The sequence below is a fragment of the Desmodus rotundus genome, chromosome 4 (assembly GCF_022682495.2).
Source record: "Desmodus rotundus isolate HL8 chromosome 4, HLdesRot8A.1, whole genome shotgun sequence".
NCBI classification, from domain to species: Eukaryota; Metazoa; Chordata; class Mammalia; order Chiroptera; family Phyllostomidae; genus Desmodus; species Desmodus rotundus.
This window is the reverse complement of record NC_071390.1, coordinates 5,484,513-5,501,774: the sequence shown is the minus strand read 5'-3', so window position 1 is coordinate 5,501,774 and position 17,262 is coordinate 5,484,513. Positions and strand designations below refer to the sequence as shown.

The 17,262-nt window shown below is 57.3% G+C and overlaps 1 protein-coding gene across 1 annotated transcript; it reads left to right on the top strand.

Annotated features, from left to right (window-relative positions):
- Nucleotides 1-584: 584 nt before the first annotated feature.
- On the top strand, nt 585-16,552 carry GPR26 (G protein-coupled receptor 26). Its single transcript, XM_024555338.3, has 3 exons — nt 585-1,288; nt 8,429-8,542; nt 16,205-16,552. The coding sequence occupies exons 1-3, from the start codon at nt 621-623 to the stop codon at nt 16,434-16,436; spliced, it is 1,014 nt and encodes a 337-aa protein (XP_024411106.1). The 5' UTR covers nt 585-620; the 3' UTR covers nt 16,437-16,552.
- The last annotated feature ends 710 nt before the right edge of the window (nt 16,553-17,262 follow it).

Below are 17,262 nucleotides of genomic sequence, written 5' to 3'. Positions count from 1 at the left end.
TGTGTGTGTGTGTGTGTGTGTGTGTGTTTGCACGCATCAGCGGGGATTTCTGTGATAGAAGCAGCCAGATTCCCGAGAGGGAAGAGGAGAGGGAAGAACAAGAGGCGAGGGGAAAATTGGGGGTGGGAGAGACAGATGGAGACACAGCAGTGGGAGAGAGAGAAGAGAAGCACAGCAAAGGAAAGAGAGAAAAAGGGGGAGAGAGAGGGAGGGAGGGAGGTGGAGGGGAGAGCCGAAAGGGAGAGTGAGCGAGCTAACTGGAGAGAGGGGAGGAAGAGAAAGCCAGGGAGCAGGAGGGTGCGCGAGCGGAGACAGAGGGATGGGGTGAGGGCAGGAGGAAGCAGAGGCAGAGTGCGGGGGCGCAGGCGCCTGGAATCCAGGATCCGAGGGCTCTGAAAGCTTCTGATTCAGCGGCGCACCCGGCGCTTGCCCGGGAGGTGGCGCGGGGCTCCGGAGTGGCTGCGCGCCCAGGTGCCTGCCCGGGAAGTGGCACGGGGCTCCGGGGTGGCTGCGCGCTCTCCAGGGAACCATGGCAGCGGGGACCAGGGGTCTCCGGGCAGTGGGCTGCGCCATGGAAGCGCCGGGTTGTGGGCCCTGAGCGCAGGCGGCGGGCGCGCACCATGAACTCGTGGGACGCCGGCCTGGCGGGGCTGCTGGTGGGCACAATGGGAGTCTCGCTGCTGTCCAACGCGCTGGTGCTGCTCTGCCTCCTGCACAGCGCCGACATCCGCCGCCAGGCGCCGGCGCTCTTCACCCTCAACCTCACGTGCGGCAACCTGCTGTGCACTGTGGTCAACATGCCTCTCACACTGGCTGGCGTCGTGGCGCAACGACAGCCGGCTAGCGACCGCCTGTGCCGCCTAGCCGCCTTCCTCGACACCTTCCTGGCCACTAACTCCATGCTCAGCATGGCCGCGCTCAGCATTGACCGCTGGGTTGCTGTGGTGTTCCCGCTGAGCTACCGTGCCAAGATGCGCCTCCGCGACGCCGCGCTCATGGTGGCCTACTCGTGGCTACACGCGCTCACCTTCCCAGCCATCGCACTCGCCCTGTCCTGGCTGGGCTTCCACCAGCTGTACGCATCATGTACACTCTGCAGCCGGCGCCCGGAAGAGCGCCTGCGCTTCGCAGTCTTCACCGGAGCTTTCCACGCGTTCAGCTTCCTGCTCTCCTTCGTTGTGCTCTGCTGCACGTACTTCAAGGTGCTCAAGGTGGCCCGATTCCACTGCAAGCGCATCGACGTGATCACCATGCAGACGCTCGTCCTGCTCGTGGACATCCACCCCAGGTGAGTGAGCCCCCGGTGAGGGAACTGGAACGGGCTGCCTGGGACTCGGTGCTGGGAGAGGGGTCTTTGTTAGAGGAAAAGGGAGCTCATGTATGCCCCACGCTGCAGTGTGTGGCCTCCGGCCAGAGCCCTTTCCAAGGAATCTCCACGTCCTCTTGGGAAAGCCAAGGTGGGGGAGGGGTCAATGCTGCCAGTCTTAAGACAGGGGCACAGAGCATCAGCAAAGCAGGGCCACCCACGGTGTGGGTGCAAGAATGCAAAGGCTTGTGGAAGCATCCGGGTGGAACTCACAGAGCCAGAACTTTGTTGGACCTCTTATACTTATTTTCTGTTTTTGTGGTTTTCACTCTAAACTGTGTATGCAAGGCAGTGGTCTCGGCTTCCTGCTGGAGGCCTTTCAAAGGTTCTCCTCGGGCCGCGAGAGCCTGGCCTGGATGTTTAGGGGGCTGCTTACGAGCTCTCAAACCGGAACGACCATGCTTCCAGGTCTGTCAATTCCCTGGGGTCTGTGCTACCTCTGTGTGTGCCTGCGTGTGCCTGGGTGAGTCCTGGGGCTGCCCCTCCCTCGGTGGGCCCTGAAAGGAGTACCTGAAGGACTCTGAGGGGGCAGGGAGGAGGGGGTCTTCTACTCTTCCCAGATGGCACCATCCTGTGTCTTCTGGACTTAGAGCCTGGACAGCTCTGCAGAGAGACGGTGTCACCACCGAGGGTCCCACCCACCTCCACCCTCACCTGGCAGCTGTTTCCCAGGGAGGAAGCCTCTGGGGAGACACCTAGCTGAGGAGTCCTGAGCTCACCTGGGCTTTCCTCACAGAGGAGGAAGGGAGAAGGGAAATGCTGGTGGCGTTTCTGTGGACTCTGCTACTGTGCATCCCCAGAAGGCACACGATGGGGCTGGCAGACAGCACCCATGGGGGAGGCCAGGGCAGGTAGGGAGCTCCCCAGGGTGTGAGTGCCCCCAGCAGCCCCAGGGAGAAGCGAGCTCACAGCCGAGAGGGACAGACTAGAGGTGTCAGTCTGAGCGAAGGTTCCTTCAGTCCTGAGTTTTTCCTGCCCACGAGCAGTGAAAGAAAAGTCTTTGAACTTCACGGTGTCTGCACAAGGGCACGCCTGTGTGTGTTCATTGTGTTCATTGCCCCCCTCCAAATGGCCCTTCCTGGTTACATGCTGACGAATTAGATGAGGACTCATCGTAGACCCTTCCTCACGGAACCACACACAACACGTACGTGTGTGTGACCAGCAGGGCACACAAACCCATGCATGTGAATGTGTGGAGGCCACACACAATCCTACATGTTCGCATGTCAACTGCATGTGTGACAGACCGACACCACGGTCCACAGGTCACAGGTGCGGCCTGCGTGTACCCTGGCACAAGAACGTGGGCTGACTCACTACTGGTGTCCAGGCGTGGGGCGCCATCTGCAGCCACCCTTCTCAGGGCAAGTCCCCTTCTCCTCACGCAGGGCCAGGGACCTCGCCCCAGAAAGTGCAGCCCCAGGACTGGGTGGGGCTGGGACTGCTCTGGAAGCTGTAGGCTTGGTTAGCCCTCGGGACCAGGGCCATTCCCACAGGGGCCCCTCCCGGGGAGTCTAACAGCAGGGGAGGGGTTGGGCCCGGAAAGGAGTCAGTTCTTATTTAGATCAGTACACACTCCATCTCTGCTCTCCTGCAGGTTCCAGAAGAAGAGGAGCCACAGCTCCTCTTCAGCTCATTTGGGGTGTAGGGCTGGCTCCACTCTGCTTCAACTCCAGGCCGACAGGGCAGTGAGGCTTCCCAGAGGTCCTAAGACAGAGGCAGCTGCTCTGATGACCTCCAGGCCCCTCTGCTCCCCTCCTCCCCTCCCCTCCCCTCCTCTCCTTTCCCCTCCCCTCCCAGCTACGGGCTACCTTGACTCTTCTAAGCCCCAGAATGCTTTGAGGAGCCCTACTGGCCAAGGAGCAGCCCCAGCCTGCACCTGGGAGAGGAGGGGCTTTGGGTACAAGGCCAGCCCTTGACCAGATCAGACAGGCCCCACTGGGTCCCACTGGGTCCCACTGGCCCAGGGCTGGCCTGAGGTCATGGCATAGTGGGCGGGTACAACAGCACTCACTGCCCCTTCCAACAACACCATCTGCCTTTCCCTGAGGCTCTGTCCCCAGAGTGGGTGGGGGGTGGGCAGTGGGGCTCCCTGACAGCTGATCCACAGGCTTCCTCCTTGGTGGGTCACACCTGAGGAACTGTAGAGCTAACTCAGGAGTCTGCCCCTGGCACCCCCAAGCCTGAGGCACTGAGGCTCCACGAAGACAGGCCAAGCCTCCAGGCCGGAGTGGAGCTGAGAGTCGGGGCACCTAGGGGGGCCAGTCTCCGACCTGCTTCTTTATTCAGACAACCAGGGCAGCAGGTGCCTTCTGCTCACCAGCCTCCACTCAGGACCTCCTGGGGCTTAATTAAAAGGGACCAGTTTGCCTGCCTCCAGGCCCAGGCTTGTCAAGAAGCTCCCTCCTGGCGTCCACTCTTCCCAGAGAGTGTTGAATGTGGTGAGTGAGAGGCTAGGCCCCTTTGCTTAGACATCACCAAAAGATCAGGGACCCCCTGTGCTGAAGTAAACCTGGGGCCCTGAGAGATAGATGTTCCCCACACCTGCCTTTCTGTGGCGGTTTCTCGAGTCACCACGGGTCACAGAGCACTTTGGAATGCCTGACATTGTATTACCCACCTGGTCCTCTAGCTGCTCAGGCGGCTCCGTTCAGCTGTCCCAAACCACAGCTCCGGACCAATTACACAGGTCCTCCACCTGCTGCCACCAGAGACTTGGGCTGTCACCTGACATGGGGCACCAGCGGGGAGCCGGGACAGTGAAGCAACAGTCCCACCGTGGGCCGCCGCTCGCCCTCACAGAGTGGGATGGTGCTGGCTCACACTCATTCTGTGTGGTGAACGGCTGCTGGGACTGATGGGTGCTGACCCCACAGGGGTCCAAGCCGTGGCGTAGTAGACGGAAGAGCCCATGGAGGGAACCCATTGCGCCCTTGGTTTTACAGATGAGGACACTGGGGCAGCCAGGGAAGTGGGCAATCATCTACTGCAGCAGCCATAGGATGCGGCCCAGACCCTGAGATTGATGGGCGTGAAACGGTACAGATAGCAGTGAGCCCACCGTCGGTGCCAGTATTTGGAAGTTCTAAATGAAGCTTAGAAACTGCTAGCTGAAACATGTTGTACTGCCCAGCTTGACAAACATACCTTTATGATACTTTGCAAGGTGGGGTTCAAATTTAGAACCCCCAGGCTCCTTGGAGCTCATGGTGGGGAGCACTGAGCTGCCCCGAGCACACAGCCCCCAATCCTCCTCCCCACCCCCCTCCCCAGCACCGCAGGGGCCACCCTTGTGCAAAGCGGATGTTCCAGGTCATGCCAGCACATGTCCCTCACTCATGCTGCCCTCAGGTCTCCTGCTGAGCACACAGGTGGATGGACCTGGGAGGGTGACCACACACCTTCTGGAAGCAGGATCGGGGCACTAGGGGGAGGAGTTTCGTGTTTCCGGTCAGGGCCCAGGGTGAGGCTGTGAGCTCGGGGTAGGGGGACACCTCCCTTAGCCCTATGAACTCTTTGTTCAGTAGGGACAGGTGAGCGCCCCTCGATGTCCAGGGTCCAGGACACAGATCCCTCTCGCAGGACTGCCCATATCAGTGTCCTGGTCCCAAACTCAAGGCTCTTCTCCACCACCGACCAGCTCAATACCTTGGCTTTTGCTCCATTTTCCTAAGGCCAGGAGGCAAATCTGGATTACTCAGAGTCCTCAGAGCTCCAGACCGGCTACGGTCACCTGGGGGTCACGCAGGACCTAGACCACTGTGCTGGGCATGGAGGTGCCTGCAGCCAGCAGGTTTCAGCTGTGGTCGCAGATACTGACTTGGCAGATATTCCCAGCATTCTGCCCCTTCTGCCCTGCCATGGAAGCCCACTGGGGAACATCTCTTTGACCCCCCAGGTCACAGTGCTGGAGAGCCCGTCTCCTCTTGGCACTAGGAAACCCTATGTCCCATCAGAGCCTGTGGGAACCCCACCCTGGCTGCATGCTTGCACTCTGGGAGAATGCACCCAGCCAGGGGAGCTTTGCACCCTAGCTTTCTGCACCATCCGGGGGTATCTGGAGAATTCATTTATATGGCTACATGTAGCCTACTCACTGCTCAGTGGTCCCACGGGAGACAGCGGGGCCTGGGGGACACACCCAGATCTTGGAGTCAGGAGACCTGGACTGAGGCCCAGGGCATGGCATAAACCTTTCCGGCCCTTGGTGTCCTCATCTGCAAGTAAATAAAACAACAGCTTTTGGGACTGTAAGATTTCAAGGAGCTCAGTTGTGCAAAGCTATGTACGGTGGGGGCAAAAATGGCAAGTACAAAGTAATTGTTCCGGGAGCTGGTGAGCAGTTATCACACTGTGCTGAAACAGTGATGACAAGTGGGAGGACTGCTCTGCTCCCCTTGGGGCCTAGGGGACTGCCCTGCCTCCTCACTCCTGCCGCCAGCCTGCTCTCACCTGGAAACCAGGGAAGCCCCGGGTAGAGAAGATGAATCCATTTACCCTCAGGAGGTAAGGAAGCAGCCATGTGGCTCCTGACCAGCAACGCCAGATGGGGTGGGCGTCCGTGACAACATGCTAGCCTCACCTGCACCCCACTCTTTGGGGTGGGGCAAGCCCCTCCCTTCTCTGAGTCCCAGGTTTCCCATCTGGAGCTGGGTTGGGTGGTTGAGAGGATCTCTCATACTACATGGGACATCGGCCTAGAGTCCAGCCTGTCTGTCCCAGAGCAGAGACCTGACCAGGCCCATGTGGAGGTTCACCCCCTGTGGGGTGGGCACAGCATCTGCCCAGGCCCCCTCTGGGTTGTTCTAAAGCATCTGAGAAGTGGACAACATTGCCGGGGTCACAGATGGCAGGAGGGCGTGGTCCCAGTGCCACCACCAGTTTGGTAGACCCACCCCGCGATGAGTCATTTTTAGGATTTTCGTGCTTGTTTTTTTAGGGGTGACCAGCATGCTCTCCTCCTCCCAGGGGGCGACTGTTCCATGGTGGCTCAGGATACCTGGCTCATGTCCCAAATGTCCAGCAAGTCTCACCTCAATAGCACTGACAATTTTGGCAGAAATATTTTACTATTAAAACAAAAAGTCCTGTGTTAAGGAGAATATGCCCCAAACGCTGCACCCTAGGGTGACCATTTTCCTGGTTTTCCTGGGACAAGAGGGCCCCAGGGTACAGGACTTGGAGTTTTGAAACCAAGACTACCTCAGGCCAACCAAGATGAGCTGGTCTCACTGTGCCCAGAACTGCTCCAGGTGGGCCTCACGCCTTCTCTCCATGCCCACCCGTGTCCTGCACTTATCACTTGAGCCTGAGGACCTGCGTGCTTAGCTCTGTGGAAACCCAGGTACAAACGGAGCGTTAGGAGATTTAAGACTGGCTCTCACTCCGTGACCTAGATCAAAGCCACCCTTCCATCCCCTGCCCCGCGCCACTGTGTTCCTTAGATTTTCTGGATGAGCTGATGCCCTGCTACCGCCCGACGTAGGAGCCCCCACCGCAGTCTCTAAGACGGCACGTGTTGAAGACTCAAGAAGTGTGGGTTGTTATTGATAGAGGAATTAGAAACCAATTTGTAGTATCAGTCACGAGTAGTAAATGTTCGGCTGCTATGAAACCTGTTCGTACCAAGCCGAACCCTTGTTCCCGACTCTCCAAATTCCTGGAAAGGCGCCAGATAAGGGAGGAGAATCCTGCCAGAATTTCAGGCGCTTTCAATCTAAACACACGTGCAATTGCCCACCTGTGATCAGGAAAATGATGAAGGGGCGTTTCGATTAAGTATCGATCATGGTCCTTGTGGAAGGAAGCGGGGCGGCTGCCCTGGCCTCTCTACAGCGCACCAACCCGGCTCACGACGGTTCTCTCCCCTCCTTGCTTTCGTTGAACAGACTGGCCTATTTTTGGAACCAGGTCACTGAGGCCCAGTCCTGGCTCTGCCCAGCTGTCTTCAGTCCCAGGGCAGCTCTGTCCACAGTCTTCTTCCCTGCTCACTTTTGGAATCCTGGGGTTTATTTTCAAAGCAAACAGCAGAAACACATGCTGTCTTTGGCCCCGTGGGGTGGAGCATGGGCTTGCCTGTTCTCGGTGGCAGTTGCAGTCCAGCGTCCATGGCGCTGGTACTCAGCTGTTACTCAGGCGCTTCCCTGGGGCTGCAGGAAACGGATCCCGCGGGCCGCTGCTGCTGCTGGCATGAGCTCTCTGTGCATGGAAGGCCCCAGGGCAAAGGGGAGTCAGGCCCAGGGTGTGGGTAAGGGGTGTAGGCAGCAAGCTCCTGATTCCATCCTCAAAGCAGTGTCCCTGATTCTCCAGGGACTTGGCCATGTCTTAGCTTTGCGGATCTTGGTCTCTGAAGGAGTTGAGCAACTTCTCTGTCAGTGAAACCGTAAGAGGTGTCCGTCACTCCCAGCAGGCCTGAGGCTTTGGGGTGGAAGACACAGGGCTGAAGGCGCAGAGGAAAGGAAGCCTTGTTCACACTGTATGCAGAGTCTAGGTGCCCAGGTGAAAAGGACAGCTTCATGTCCCATGCCTGCAGGTTCAAATCCTGTCTCTACCTTCCAGCTGAGCCAGCGCACTCAGCCTCCCTGAGCTCACATTCCTCATTGTAAAACGGCAGGTAAAACCTCACCTGGCAGGTAACATGCACCTGGCAGGATCGATTGTAGTAAGTATAAGAATTAGAGATAGTACTTAGTATGGACTCGGCTGGGGCGCAGCCGGTGTCCAGTGAATACGAGTAATAATGATGATTTCATGTCATGCACTTGCCCGGGTGCTGTGCTCTCCGCGGTACGCACTGAACACGCTTCATGCATCTGTGTGCTTTCATGCATGAACTCTCAAAACAGCCCTTTGCGGCATTCTGTTACGTGGTTACCCACATGCTACAGATGATGGCCCCGAGGCTCAGTGGTGCCACACAGGGTGCCCACGGCCACGCAGCTGCAGCCATGACTTGACCTCAGGTCTCCCTGGCTGCACAGCCACATTCCAGCACAGTAACCCAGTGTGACCTGGGCAGGTTGACCTGGGAGTCACTGTGTCCCCATCTCTCACGTGCAGTGTGCGGGAACGCTGTCTGGAGGAACAGAGGAGGAGGCGCCAGCGAGCCACCAAGAAAATCAGCACCTTCATAGGGACCTTCCTCGTGTGCTTCGCGCCCTATGTCATCACCAGGTGAGCCCGAGCGGCGGATGCCCACGTGGTGGGCGGGATGCTAACATGGTGGGCGGGTTGGGCACAGGGCTTTGGAGAGAGTATAGCAGGACACCCTGACCTTCAGCAGCCCTGGTCTCTCTTGGCCACACGTTGCCACAGATAGTCCAGAGAGGGGTGAGTGTGAACTTGACAGGTTTGATGAGAAGGACGGTGCATTCTTTCTCTCAGTAGCTGTGAATCCTTTTAGTGAAAACTCAGAACTGAAAGGGCTGTAAAAGACTCTCTCCCACTTGATTACCAAATCTCACCCCCCTAACCCTTCATCCTGGGCCCCGCCCCCAGGGGACCCTAAAGGAAGGACCAGGGGAAAGACGGAGGAAGACACCTCGAAGGTGAGTGCAGGAGAGCCCGGCCCTGGGTATGCTTGGCCGGGACACGCTGGTCAACAGCAGGGCCACCACTGTCCCTGTCAGCACAGGGAACAGGGAGCACAGGTGAGCTCACCTGTCCTGCAGCCCCAGGGGTCTCCCACTCTTACTCCAGCCATGGTGGGCTTGTCACATTCTTTCTGAGTCCCCAGCCCCGTGCCAGCTAAGGTTGCTGTGCTCTGGCTGCAGGACTGTGCGTTCCAAAAGCCAGTCTGTTTTGACTACAGAATTTTCTCTGCACGTTTTATACAGGAAAAAAAAGGTATCACCCCACCAATTTTGTGCACCGGAGGGGAAATAAAACCACACAACTTTGTTGCTGAAGTGTAGTTAGGGTGAATGAGCACTAGGAGGCAGCAGTGGGGCAGAGGTGGGCTTGTAGGAGCCAAGAGGTATATTCTGACAACAGGTGAGCTGGACCTGGCATGACTCTGCCTTTCAAGGCACCTTACATGGTACCTCCTGGACCCTACAATGCCCCCAAGGGGTGGGCTGGGCAAGCGGGTGAGCTGCACTGGCAGAGGGGGGAACTGAGGCCCAGAGAGGAAAGGCATCAGACAGGTCATTTGGCTAACAGGACGCAGGGCAGCCTGAGCCCCCCTGGGACAGCCACTGAGCAGCCCTGGGGACTCTCCTAGAGGCAGCGCCAACTCATTGTTCTCTACTTCCTTCCTGTCCCTGGAAATAAAAGTCAAAGCCACTGAGGCAGTGACAGGCTGACCTCGTGGAATCCAGAGGGGAGAGGTAAGAACAAGCTGTTCTCTTGAATTTACCCTGGAAGGTGGGGTTCCCAGGGCCCACTGGGCGCAGGAGAGCCCAGTCCCTGGTGTGCTCAGCCTGGACAGGCTGGTCCAGCTTCTGTGCCTGAAGCTGGGCCACCCTCTGTGCCTGGATAATATCCTTGTCTCAGAAATGAGGATTCAGAGGCTCAGACAGGTGCCAGCCAGGGTCAGCCTCATCCCCAAGCCTGCTCACGGGTCCTCGTGCTACACCAATCGGCGTCTCCGCCAGGAGCACAGAGTTCCTGCTTTCTTCCCAGAGCAACGTGGAGAGGCGCGTTGTGCCCGAGTCCCACTCTGAACCAGAGAGCTGCCGCTCTGGGAACGACTGAGATCGAGTTGCTGGTGTCACTGAAACCCCTCATTGAGCTGTCAGCACAGACGCCGGCTCTGCCCACAACGGTGCAGTGACTGTCTCTATCCAGGCAGCCGCCTCCCCGCCGCCTCCCATCCAAGCCTCCAGAACGAAGCCGAGGGGAGGATTCTGGGGTAACGTCGGAACAGCTGTGGGGACCTCGGAGCTGGCAGAGTTGGGACTTGAGGAAGAGAAAGGGCTTCTACTGTGACACCTGCCACCCTCCATGTTGATCGAAAAGATCAGGCTGGCTGGGAAGGGACTTCCTTCTCTTTGTCCCCAGTGTATTCCCATCTGCCTGTCAACATTCTCAGATGGGGAAGCATCACTCTTGGGTCAAGAACCACTCGAGACTTCAAATAGCTTCTCAAGCTTCCCTCACACTGCTCCCTTATTGTAAGAGAACATGAAATCTCTGTCACTGAGTGGATACACCTACAATGCACCTCAGAGGGACCAGCACCTACCTGAGTGCACTTAGTAGGCGCTCCTGCAAGGTAAGCACTAGCACCCTCATCTTACCGAGGTCCAGAGCAGCGAGAAGAGTTTCTCAAGGACATGGGAGTAACAACTGGCAGAACCAAGGGCTAAAGGTCAGTGTCCGCCCTATTGGCAATAATGTAGCCTTGTGGCCATGCTACATCTCCAAAGCACAGAGACCAGAAATACAGAGCCACCCACCTGCAGGTTGATCCGACTTCCTCCCCCAGCATCTTGTGTAACCTGGACACAGCACCAGACTGCTGTGGGTGAGGGCAGGCAGGCGTGTGAGTCCTTTCTCTGGAAGGAGTGGTGGGTTCACATGGCATCACCTCTGACCTCCCACCTGGGTGACATCAGCTTGGGTGGACCTGGAGGCCATCAGAGTGAGTGGCTGGAGCCACCGGCAGACTTGGCTGGCTAAGTACTGGCCGTGCTACAAATCCCTCTCAGAAAGACAGTTCCACCAGCCGCCCCGACCAGTCAGAGAGCTGCTACTGCACCTGCGCACGTCAGGTGACTGTGGGAAACATTGGGAGACCCCCACCTTCCTCCTTAATACGAGACACAGCCTTGTATCCATTCACACACTCACATCAGCTCCCGTGTCCCCAAAGCCTTGGGGCACAACGGTTCTTTCCAGAGTGTTTGAACAGAGCCTGAAGACCTGAGACAGACTCTCATCCCGAAACACTTGTAAGGTGATTGTCTCCTTAGAGATAAATACCTACAAGTAATCACGGTTGTCCCAAACCGTGGGAGCCAGGCTTTGAGGATTTGCAGACCTGACGGCACCATTACTGCGCTTTTCAAAGTCACAGACTTCTGTCACTGGCAGCGCGGTCGGATCTGCAGGTGGCTGTCCAGTGCTAATGTTCTATTAATAAATGCCTTTTCCATCTAATGCCTCATGAAAATTTCAACTGTCAGCTCATTACTTACAGGTCTTCACCTACATAGACCAGACCATCCAGAAGTCTCGGGAAGACATCTGGCTGGCTTCCCAAAGAATGTTCTGCGGCCCTCGCTGCATTTGGTGCACATTGTGTGTGTGTGTGTGTGTGTGTGTGTGTGTGTGTGAGAGAGAGAGAGAGAGAGAGAGAGAGAGAGAGAGAGAGTAGAGGTGATAGAAGGTGTTAAGAGAAGGAACTAATTTACCATTTAAATTCAAGAGTGGAAAGTAAAGCTCCTTGACCACGTCCTGTAACCAAGTCAAGGTGCTGGGAGGGGCAGCCGAGCACCAGGAAGACACAGGGTCCCTGACTGTCACCTACAGTCCAGGGTTCGAGTCCTGGTTCTTCCACATCGGGCCTGTGGCCTTGGCACGTCACTGTGGCCCAGTCCCACCCCTGTGCAGTAGGGAGAACACCTTCGGGGTGTCAGGGCGATGTCTGTGAAGCAGTTATCAAAGCACCAAGCCCATGGGGGCTCAGGGGAGGAGTCAGGTGGGGGGCTGTGGGCATTGCTACTCCTGTTCACACCCCAGTTCTCACGGTGCAGCAGAATTAAGACAATGGTCTGTCTCTCCGGGGTTTCAGAGATCGGCTTGGAGATCTGGCAAAGGCACCCCCATCCTCACTCCCAAGACCAGGATGGCCAGGCTGCTTGGTAGGGGTGAGAGGTCCCTGTAGGTGAGGAGCAAGGTGGGGTGGGCTTCCTGGCCTCATTAGCTCTCTGCTGTGACAGTCAGGACAGAGACCTGCCAGTGACCCAGAGCAGAGGGCTTCCTGCCAAGAGAGAGGAATGGCTCCCTGGAGTTCGCCACCCCCCCCCATCCCTACTGCAAACAAATATAGAGCAGAGGGGTGCAGAGGTGGGGCCAGGGACGCAGGACAGGGTGGGGTAGGGTCTGTGGGTATCTGCTCTGTCACCCGGGGTCAGAACGTCTCTGTGCTTTGCATCCGATCTGTCAGCGGGCCTGCACCCTGCTGAGAGCATTTCACCCCCACCTGGGGCTCTGCCCAGACTCCACCCAGACCTCCCCTCCCCCAGCCTCCCCCTCTCTCTGCCCAGGCTCACAGCAGGGCCTCTTGAAGCCCTGCATCCCAGCCACCTGAAACGCTTGAAAACACAGACTCCTGCTCTGTCCCCCAGCCTGGCCCCCACCCTGCAGGCTCTCACCCCCCGTATTCCGGTGTTCCAAGGGACAGCTGTGTGTCAGGGTAGCACATGTGGGTTCTGAGCGCAGAGGCGTAAACATTCCCCCTGAAGGGACCCTAATGGGCAGAGGGTTTTCTGGTTCACACCCCAGGCAGCACATCCCCTTGGTGCTGAAGGCAAGGTCAGAGTCAGGTGGGGGCAGGGAGGGCAAGGAAGGGGCAAGGAAGTGCCCTGCTCTAGGGTGGCTAATGCCTTTGCGACCCCACCCCCATCGGCCTTGGTAGCACAGGAACGGGGTGGGGCCTGTGCCGTGTGATGCTGTTCTGGCCAGGGACCCATGAACAGCCAAGTCTGAGGGACAACCTCCACGTCCCCACCAAGCTGTTTGTGGCCGGGGGCAGGGGATGGGGGTGTACACCTGTCTCCGTGTTGCTGTAACAAGCAACCACTGATGGAGTGGCTTAAACAGTAGAAAGGTATCATCGCAGTTCTGGAGGCTAGAAGTTAAAAATCAAGGTGTTGGCAGGGCCTGTTCCTTCTGAGGCTGAGGGAGAATTTGCTTCAGGCGCCTCCCCCAGCGCCCGGGGGCTTGCTGGGAATCGCCGGTGCTGCTCGGCTTGCAGACATATCGCTCCATCTCTGCTTTTACACTCACATGCTGTTCTCTTCTGTGTCCAAATTTACCTCCTTTGTAAGGACACCGGTCCTACTGGGAGTAGGGCCCATCCCAATAACCTCATCTTAACTAATGACCTCTGCGAGGACCCTAATTCCAAGTAAGGACCCATTCTAAGGGGCAAAGGCACCCCCATCCTAAGGGGGAGTTAGGACTTCAACATATGAATTTGGGGGAGATGCCGTTCAATCCAGCAGGGGCGATGAAAAAAAGGAAGCAGAGTCCCACTTTATCAACACCTGAGCCCAGTAATCCCTAAAGGCACTGCTCCTGGGTCCGAACTGGGGCTGGGGGCAGGAGAGGGGAGTCAGCAAACCAACACGTGCAGTAAAAACCAACGGGGGCAGAGCAGGACAGTGAGCCTTCCCACGGGGACACCGGGACTGATCAGAATAAGAATGTAGCTTTCCTAGCCTAACGAGGGCTGGAAGGTCCCTCTCTAACAGGTCATCTGGCAGGGTCATGTGATCATACAAATGCCTGCCCAGATCTGGAAAGAAGTAGCTGTGGCAATAGGGAAGTCCTTGCCCCTTCTCAGTCCCCTTGAACAGAGCTAGGGCGGAGCAAAGCCAGCCACAGCGGGTATGTGGCAGGGACAGTGGGCGGTGGGGGGTCCAGGTGCACAGGAAAAGCAGAGAGCAGGCCAGCCAGCCGCAGGTGGGCACAGAAGGGGCATCCCAGCTTCAGCCTCACCTGGGGCCACACCGGAGCAGTGGCCGGGCCTAGACTGACCCAAAGCATCTCTGTGTCCAGAGCCCTGACAGAGGCCAGACGTGAGCTCGTCAGACAAAGCAGAAGTCTTCCTGTGCACTGCCTGCAGGGGCACGTGAACAGAAGTTCCAGGTAGCACAGACCAACTTCATGGGGAAGGTGTTCTCGGGCTCAAAGGGACCCTGGAGCTCACCTCGTCCAATCTCATTGCTGAGGTTTGAAGCCCAGGGTGGCCCTGAGCCCGGACTGGAATGAGGTTAAACGGAACAGGTTTCCCGTGTAGTAGATGCTGTTTTGCTGCTCAGTCTCGCTGAGTCTCGATATCCTCGTCTGTAAAATGGGAATGATACCGATTCAGAGGGATAGAGATCGCGCACACCAAGGATTCGACCCGAAGGAGTGTCCACTACTGAGCCAGGAGAGCTCAGACTTTACATAAAACCTCTGAGAAGCAAATGCAATAAGACTTAACCTCTTCATTTACCTCTCACTGGTGAAATTTTAAATTGTCCGGAATGGTTTTACTATTCTGTGAAGGCTGCAGAACCTGCGAATAATAATTTAGATCTCACTGGATGGTTTGATGTTATTTGGCTCTTTTAATAAACCCCTGGGGAGAGCCAGCATGCTGAGGCTGAACATAGTGATACGCAGAAGACCAGACGTTTTGGAAAAGCAACTTGGCATCGTGTAGCCACGACGTGCTGGCATTTGGCTATTTCATTGTTATTATCAGGTGTGAATTCTCAGTTTGGGGTGGGGGTGGGTTGTCTTCTTAAATTCATCATTTCCCAGAATAGAGTTCTTAAAAGTACAGAATTTCCAAAGGCTAACAGCTCTGTTTCCCCATTCAGGCTCCCAAGGACATGAGCGGAAATGGGGCCGTGTCCCCCCATGGGGTCGGAGGGCAGGACAGACAGTGGGGCTGAATAAAGAGGCAGATGGCGGGCTCCGAATGGGTTCACGAAGGACCTGCTCCAGAGGGGAGGCTTGCAGCCGCCAGCTTCCTGCCGGAGAATGTTCAAAAAGGCCCGGGGGTCTGAGAGAGGACCACACTTGAGAGAGGACCATGCATGCTGGTGGGGGGCAGATTCCTGCCCACGGAGGAAGGCTGGACTGCCTCCCACCTGGCATCAGCACTGCTGCATGGGTCGGTGGTCCCAAGAGGACCCTCAGACTGTGACCCAGCTGTGTCTTCCCTCACCCCCTCTGTACTCTGAGGGTCACTTCAGGGGACCCCGACTGTCACCATTGCCAGGGGCCACGGAAGCCCAGCCTCAGGAAGAGGCCTTCCTGGCCAGCAGATCCCCTCCTGATGGAAGATACACTCTGAGCTTTGCAGAATGTTTGTAAAAGTAGTCTCAGCCCTTCCTCCCAGGCAGCCTCCTTTGGAAGGCAGAGCTCAGACGGGAAGCAGAGAACCCACCTCTGCTGCTTGCAGTGTTTGTAGAGGTGACGTGATGGAGCTGTTTATTCTTCACGTGGGAACAAGCAGCCCAGGGGCACACGGCCGCTCAGTGGCAGAGTTGGACTCAGTGGCCGGGACACTATTATCTATTAGCCCATTTCTTTCTTTTTTTTAAAGATTTTATTTATTTATTTTTAGAGAGAGGGGGAGAGAAGGAGAAACAGAGGGAGAGAAACATCAATGTGTGGTTTGCCTCTCGCACAGCCCCTACAGGGGACCTGGCCCGAAACCCACGCCCTGACTGGGAATCGAACCATCAACCCTTTGGTTGGCAGGCCGCCACTCAACCCACTGAGCCACACCAGCCAGGGCCTACTAGCCCATTTCTTAGATGAGCTTCCATTCCAGAGTCAGACAGACCTGGGTTCCAGTCCTGCCTTTGCAATTTACTGGTCATGTGACCTCCGGCAATGACTTAACTTCCTCGGACACCTATTTCCTCACATGTATGATGGAGATGGTCCCATCTCCCAGGGTCCCATGAAGTCACACGTGTTAGCACAGTCCCCAGAATAAAATAAGCGCCTGGTGAACGTCTGCTCTCCTCATCGTTACTGCTGTGAATGGCTGCTGTTGTAGTTACTGAGGAGGCTGTCCCCGAGAAACTGAGGCTTGGCCAGGAAGCTGGGCTTGGGGCTCAGACTGGGGGCTGGGCCTGGCTGTGACCTTCCGTCTCTCCGCAGGCTGGTGGAGCTGTCCTCCACGGTGCCCATCGGCTCCCACTGGGGAGTGCTGTGCAAGTGCTTGGCCTACAGCAAGGCCGCGTGCGACCCCTTCGTGTACTCCCTGCTGCGGCACCAGTACCGCAGGAGCTACAAGGAGATTCTCAACAGGATCTTCGACCGGCGATCGCTCCGCTCCTCGGGCCTCAGCGGGGACTCCCACAGCCAGAACACGCTGCCAGTCTCTGAATGAAGGACGCCGCTCCTGCCAGACAGTCTGGAATGAGGCAGCTGGTGAGAAGGCAGGGAGGGCCGGGGCTCCCGGGCAGACACACCCCGCCGCCGCCACCCACCTGGCATGCCCAGTGACTCTGGTTCCCTGGCTTGGAGGGGCTCTTGAGGCTGCTCCCTGTGTCCTCAAGGGTAGCTGTCGAGCCGTCCCTACTTATCACCAAAGGATTACCGTGTGATGTGCTCTGGCTCCTCTTTCTGAGAAGCTCCTTTGAGCTCCTAGACTCACCAGAGGCTCCTAGAGGTGACAGTCTGGTCGTGATCAAGGACGCACAGTGCTGGTGGCAGATGGGAAAGCATGGCGCTCACCTGCTTCCTAAGCGCTGGATATTGGGCTCCAGGCTGCAGAGCAGTGGTGGCCTCCATGGGACACTGGTCATGGGAGCGAGGTTGGCGGTGGCCCTGCGGCCCCACATGTAGCTTGGCCACCCTTGTCCGTGTGATTGTGGAGGCTGCTTTAACCCAAATATCATGCAGCTGGTCCTCACTTCGTTGTGCTCAGCTGGGACGATGTTCAACAGCTCGCGGCTCCCCAGTTGCTGCCGACCAGTCTTAGCAATGCTTCTGTCGGACTCAACTTCTGTTCCTCCCTTCCCCCCAGAGCTGCCATTTGTGTGTGCAGCCAGCCCGGGCACGAACACAGTTTTAACAGGCAGGTAACACATGGAATGGTGTTCTCTGAAGTCTGACCCTGAAGTCACCTTCTTATGACTTATGTGCCGTAGGGCTGGCGCCAAGGACAGGCAGGGGGAGGAGGACAGGCTGGTCCCCCACCCAGGATTGGTCCC

Excerpts from the sequence above, each read along its gene's own strand:
- GPR26 (XM_024555338.3), top strand. The coding sequence starts at position 621 with ATGAACTCGTGGGACGCCGGCCTGGCGGGGCTGCTGGTGGGCACAATG. Across the intron at positions 1,289-8,428 it reads CTCGTGGACATCCACCCCAG|TGTGCGGGAACGCTGTCTGG; the intron begins GTGAGTGAGCCC and ends TCTCACGTGCAG. Across the intron at positions 8,543-16,204 it reads GCGCCCTATGTCATCACCAG|GCTGGTGGAGCTGTCCTCCA; the intron begins GTGAGCCCGAGC and ends GTCTCTCCGCAG.